The 6891-nt window shown below is 37.4% G+C and overlaps 1 protein-coding gene across 1 annotated transcript in view; it reads left to right on the plus strand.

Moving 5' to 3' along the window:
• TMEM242 (transmembrane protein 242) overlaps positions 1-6267 on the plus strand; it is a 29287-nt gene extending 23020 nt beyond the window's left edge. Inside the window, exon 4 of the mRNA XM_074862771.1 lies at positions 5036-6267. Within this exon, the coding sequence (XP_074718872.1) occupies positions 5036-5134 (99 nt within the window). The 3' untranslated portion in view covers positions 5135-6267. The remainder of the gene's footprint in view (positions 1-5035) is intronic.
• Positions 6268-6891: the final 624 nt, after the last annotated feature.

A 6891-nucleotide genomic window follows, 5' to 3' on the forward strand; every position in this document is an offset into this window, starting at 1 on the left:
TTTTAAGACTTGGGGAAAGGTGGCAAGAACAATCCTCTCTGATGCTCTTAAATCCAGGGCAGCCTGTCTCATCTTCATGCCTTGTGAAATGGAAGGTGGCTGAGGAGAACACAGGGCATGTATACACTGTATTCTTCTGCTAGTCGATATCCCAGTTCAGGGCATCTAACCTCATTTCACTTGGAAGCTAATGTAAGGAGTTCTTACTGGTATGAGCACTAAAATAGGAAACTAATAATTCCTGGAATCTGGGTTGGCCTATTATGAATGTCAGACATTAAAGAGAACATTTCTTCGTAAAACTTTCATTCTAGGATTCAAATAGACTCTTTTAGCCCCTCTTCCATTCATTTTAATATGAACGGCCACTTAAGTGCTCTCAGTAATAGTGCTATCCCAATTTTTGCGTGACATTCTGTCAACGATGTACATTAAAAAGAGATTATTAAATGGAAGATGCTTTTAGGTCCCCATATTTTTGCCACCTGAGGCAGGATCATTAGGTTAAGATAAAATAACAGTGATCTGTAGCTATTACAGATTATTTAATGCAGTAAGGTAGATGATACCCTTTTAGAAAGAAGCCTGACAGTCAGAGGTGGAACAGTTACTGTAATTTATTTGGCAGGAAAAAACAGCGTCAAGCTTTGCAATATCTGTGATAAAAAAAATAAAATTCACTTGAGTGAAATTCACTTCAGAGAGTTGCCTCCAGGAACAGAGCATGCCAGAATGTTAAATCAAGAAATGTGTTACAAATCGTTCACGTACCACTAGGCTCAGAAGCAGCAGCTGAGAGAGAAGCCTGTGATACTGGAGGCAGCAAAAAGAGGTAAAATACATTCAGCTTTTAGTGCTCCGTTTACTGCACTATTAATTGAAGACATTATCACAGTTGAATCGAGTACCCCAGTGTCAGTGTGGCTGACAATAATAAAGAGGCAGCCATTTCAGTGAATTATTTCAAAACATTCCAGTACTTAGTACATAGCACATTAGCTTTCATAATTAAATTAATGCCTTTTGATCTGAGACCATTGGCACGTGTATTGTGGAATCTGGGGAAAGTACAGGAGATTTCCAGGGAGGGAGAGGGGAGAAGAGACCTCCCGAGTGGCATGTCTACTAAAAAGAAAAGGCAGGGCAAGACACAGATCCCTAATTGCAGCATTTCCCTCATCAAGAAGTGTGCTTGTCCCCTGAGAGGTAAAGCAGGTAAAGACAAGGTCCCAATTCTTGCACTTCAAGTGTGCAGTGTTAATAGAACATAAAGCTAGATTCGTCATCTTCACAAGAAGGTCACCACACTGCAGGAGGTGACAGGGCACTGGTAAGCCCAATTCGTTGAAGGACAGCTAATTTACATGTTTAGTGAACAAATTTTACCTTCACTACAAGGATCCTCTGAAGTTGGCAGTGGGCCTAGTATGATACGGTCAACCAAATGCAAGCAAGAACAACCAGTGTGAGTTACTTTGGAGGCCAAATTTAGTCCTAAGTATATAATTACATTAAACAGAGTTTGGCCAGTCAAAGTCCAGGATATTAGGCTGATAGTCTCTGACTGAAATAAGTTACAGCCTAAAATTTGGTACTGGAACAGTTCATAAGCAGGCAGACATTGTCACTGGGAGAGAAGGGATAGGAACTTCGGGATGCGGTTTCCGTGGTTATTTATGTGTGTATACACTGGTTCTATTACATCAGCAAATAGATATTTTTCAAAGTCTTCTCCATGCTTTTAGGCAGTGTGGCAAGTGAGCTTTAGTGGAGCTCCGAGTGCAGGGACAACAGTGGCTAGAATTTGGGAGTGCATTCAGGATAGCAACAAGCACAAATGTGGAAATGGAGGAAGAAACTCAGAAGCTGATGTTATTAGTGGAACAGAAGAGAAAGGGGAGATACCTTAGAAATCCAGATCAAAGCCCTAATGAAATCCTGTACTGCACTTTCTAACTGGGAGGAGAGGGAGGTGGGGAAAATAGAAGTCTGTGAGTAGTACTGATTATGTTGCTTAATGTATTCTTAGTGAGAACTCAAAAACCATTGTGGAGAGAAATAATAGGGTGCAGTATCTTTTAAGTTGAATAGAAATGAAAACAACTAGTAAGAGTTAGTAGCCGTGACATTGTGTTGTGAAGAAATTGGCCCTGTTTAGACATGCTGTGAAGACATAATGTATTAGTGAGGCTCGTGCCCGTCACCGTAGATAATGTCCTTCTTAAATAGCTGACAACCTAAAGCATGACATTGATAATACAATGCACAGTGGTGATCAGCTTGGCATTATGATCTATTAAAATAGTTCACTGTCCAGGAATCAAAAAGGAAGGAAGTTTGTGGGGAAATATAAAACATGGTCAAAGTTGTGAACTGCAGTGCAAAACTACTTTTGTGCAGAGGGTGCTTGTGGAAAAGGGCATAGATGCTGGCAGGAGAGGAAGTGGTAAATGAGACATTGAGTCTGGCATCACTTGCAAAGTGGTTTTACAAATAAGCATCAAAATCTGAGAAGACAAGGCTGAGGAAATTTCTCAGGGAGTCTTAAAAGCAAAAGAAAGACATTGAATATTTCAGATTTGGTCCATGTGTTAAGGAAAAATTGCTTTTCCAGGAAATGAGTTGCTTTTACCTGCAGAACATAAATTAGCGTTCTGAGGGGAGAAAAATCTGAATATTCTTAAATCTGAAGCTGCTAGCAGTGTTTTAGTGCTTTCTAAATAAATACCTTTTTTCTTTCAGAACAGAGCTGTAGAGTTTTATTTCCCAGACAAGATTCCTTTTTGCACTTGAGGGTTAGGATTTAGCATGTTAGTAATTATAAGGTAGCTGTTAGAGTGAGGAAGCACTGTAGTTTTCTGAATGGCTCCCCTGCTCATCATCCTCATTTTGGAGGCTTTATGTAATTGCTTTTAGTTTTCCTTTGGTTTTGTGTGTCTTCAGTGGAGTAACAGAGCTGTCCTGTAGGGCTTGTGAGTGCATCATTTAAATGTGACACTGAAAGAAATTTAGAAGCCTGAGTTTAGAAACAGCCAAAAAATCCACACTGCACCAGATCACTGGTATAAAATGTTTTATTTCCAGTTATACCAACTGAGCTACAGCAGTTTGCATCAGGTTAGGCTCTGACCATTTCTGTGTTATCAAACACCCAGACAATAGTTAGAGATGAAAGAGTAGAAGAGTTGGTTCACTCTTTAGGAAGTAAAAAATGTTAAGTAAATTGAATACTTTCCACACATCAGAGAACTGGGGTAACTTAATTACAGAGGATGGGAAAAACCAGCTAAGCCAAAGCTCCTAAAGCATTTCCTACTGTAAATACTTGTATTTAATTGTCAGCAGTTGTTTAATGTGATTTGGGCTGTTCCCCTACGTCAGCTCTGATACTGGTGTTTATTATTCTTGGAAATATTAGCTGTCTATGAGAGCTTTTCAGTTTTAAAGAAGAAGCAAAACTTATTTAGGAACAATTGTGGGTGATTGCCAAGATTTTTAAAAATGAAGAACGAATAATTAATTGAATTAATCAGCTATCTGATCAGAATAAAATATAAAGCAGACAGTGAATTAGTTTTTACATATGAAGACAGTCAGGGTAAAACAAAAAGGATAATTTGGGTCTAAATTTTCCTCCTGCTTTATATAACATGTATTTTTATTTGATTAGCAGTACCCGGGCATTTTTACACAAAAACTTGAGTTCTAAAATGCTTTCATCCATCACAGTTAATTATTGTCTTAGTAAAGGATTGGTAATTTCTTTGTAAATTGTTTCATTCTTTGTATCAGCTGTAACTTGGTAATTGCATTCCAGCAACATTTCTCTAAAGAAATACCAGTTCTTTGTCAGACTTATTAATAGGCAGAAGGACTTGAACAGAAAGTGGCCCAAAGGTATTTGTAAAAAACTGATGATCCATTAACACACAAAATGTAGGCATGTTAGAGAAGATGCCTCTGTGGCTGTTTAGAATATCTAGATTTCCTGGAACCTCTCCATGGGACATACTGCCTGAGATGGCATTTGGTCTTCAAGAGGTCATTGCATCTATGCTTGAATACCACATCCTGTCTTCTCTGTGTGAATGTCAGAGATTCTGTAGAGCTTCCTAAAAATAGCAGTCCAAAATTTTCCCTGTACATCCTGCTGTTTGTGTAACAGGATTTTCACTGATTTGAATTTTCCTTGCCTATCATTAAAAAATATATTAGATGTAAAAACATCTGTAAACATCTTGGAAGAAAGAAACCCGCTGAATCTAAATATTATCTTCAAACAGAAGTGATTTTTAAAGAAATTAAATTTCAGTTCTGGCCTGCCAGAACTACTGAATCAGACATTGGTGATAAAATGGTTATCATAAATATAGAACTGGCAGTTGGTATTAATGTATTGATATACAGAATATAGAACTAGCAAACTTCCTCTTTCACAGCATTTTAATTTAACAACAGTGAAAGAAAAGCTTGGTCCTGTATATCATTAGGAATCTTGTTTTCCTTCCTACTAATTTACAAATTTGAGCAAGACTTTGTTTTGTTACCTGTATCCATATGGTGGGATAAACCTAAATTGTCAAGAGCTGACCAGTACTTTTTTTTAAATCCTTGTTTTAAAATCCTTGAACAGACCTATTGGGCCTTGAATCCATTACAAGTGTAGAGAAACACACTGCAGTTAAAATATGGGCACATTCTATGGAGGTAATTTTCTCCAAACAAAAACATTTTTAATGTCTGTGTGTATATGTAGTAGTTCTTATAACAGTAGTGAGTCATTCAGGCAAGTGGTCCAAATTAGGCACCCCAGTGTGGTGCTTTAGAAGGGGGGATTGTTGTGGGTCCCTTCATACTTTTTTTCACTTTGTAATTGAACCACCATAATCAGAGGGAAAGTCTTAATTTTCTGTTATTTTTAAAGTCTTTTTACCTCACAGAGCTTATTTTGTGGAATAAGCCCAGGGTTCATGGTGCTACCTTATTTGCTCCTTATTAACAGTTAACTGATTTTATTTTTTAATCTCTTTTATAGATGAAAGAATTCCAAACTAAAATGCAGTCAATGTTTCCAGCAATTCCTAAAAATAGTGAGTCCACTGTTGAATGGGAAGACTTACTTAAATCCAAGTGAAAGACTCAGAGCCATTTGGAGAAGTCTCTTTCAGCAAGAACAGGAGTGGAAGTAGCAGAAGTGTCCCATCTGAAACACAGAGAAGAAAAGTCAGACTAAGCAAGTTCCTGACTGAGTTCACTGAACCTGGGGATGCCAGTTAACATCTAGCAGCAAGGGAGTTAAAAACAAAACAAAGCAAAACAATTTATATCATACTTCTCAGCGTGCTTGGTATAGTTGATTTGTGAGGAAACGAACCCTCCAAGATAAGTTGGATCCAACTTGAAAAAAGACTCTCTTATGAAGGCTTAAAGAAGAAACCAATCTTCAGTAGTAAATATAAGGACAAAACCCCAATGAACTCTTAGCCCATCCTGCATCTTAAGAGGAATTTTACGAAATTTCTCTAGGAAACAAATAACATTACTCTCAGTGACATTTACATGTCCCATTAGGAATATAACCATCAAGTCAATTATAACAGATCTGTAACTGAGCCTGAAGGTAAAGCATACAGTGCACTCTTCTAAAAATAAAGGAGATATTTAAATTTGCAACAGAGGAAGTATCTAAACCAAACTATTTTTGTATGTCTGAAGGAAAAGTTTAAAACATCCAATATGCAAGTAGTGACCTAGTGAGCTCCTCTGCACAGCATCAAAAGAGATCTCTACAAAGTGCACTGTTTTCTCAGTATTAGCTTTTTTTAATTGGGTCCCACAATAGTGAATCTGATAGTTTGCATAACAGTCTCCACTATATTTGTACAGCAATTTAAGCTGTAAGTGAAAAAGGTATAAAATAGTGAGACATCCAGTCTGTCCTACACAAATATTTTCAGCTAAGAAAGTGTATGGGCAGGACTATTTTTTTTGTATTTCAGTGGTTCCTGGGGCTCTTCTACCAGGAGAAGCAATGTGACATTTTCCATACTGCAGTAATCTCGTAAAGTGTGGGTGTAAACTAGGAAGAATAATGTCTTACTCAAACGTTGTATTTGCAGAACTGTAGATCTCTAAAAATGCAGAAATAAAAAAAAATGCTATCAGTGAACAATCCTTTGTTGAATGCTCAATTATCAGGTTTTTTTATTAATTGCACACAGTCCAATTAGTCAGTTGTCGGATTTAATAAAGTCCTCTTAAAACCTGTCTTTTGTGATTAAGTCTTTATATTCCTAGGAAAGAACATAAAAAAAGCTTTAAATGTCAGATGAATAATAGAGAAGTATGGTTTTTCTATGAAACATGACAGCACTAAAATAGTATCTTTAAAGCAACTGAAGTGTAATAGTTGACATCTTTTCCAGAGCTTGATGCTTGTAATCCAATGTTACATAAATTGTGGTGAATACTGCCATCATATGCACATGAAAAATGGTACTATTTTTGTATTTCATGTTAGTCTGTGTGCATGGTGATACCTGTCCTGCCTATGCTTGTGCATATTAGTGCTGAGTTACCAAGTTTAACGAGCAGCCATGTCATTAAAACTGGTCAAGTACCAAACTGAACTAAATAAATGCAAATCACATGATGTCCTTGAGGTTGCTTACCTTTAGTTTCTAAGGTGGGATTTGGGTCATCTGTCTTTATCTGGATTAAATAACTCGCCTAAATCAGCCACCCAAAGTTCCCTGCACGGTCAATAAAGACAGACAGAACTGCTCAGAGGGTGACTTGCACTGCAGTAAACTAAAATGAGTGGGTGCTCCTGGAATTGTATAAAGCATCTGACCTGACCTACCTGCTGGCTGCGTCTGAAAAGAGCTGCTC

This window comes from Strix uralensis, chromosome 3 (assembly GCF_047716275.1).
Source record: "Strix uralensis isolate ZFMK-TIS-50842 chromosome 3, bStrUra1, whole genome shotgun sequence".
NCBI lineage: Eukaryota > Metazoa > Chordata > Aves > Strigiformes > Strigidae > Strix > Strix uralensis.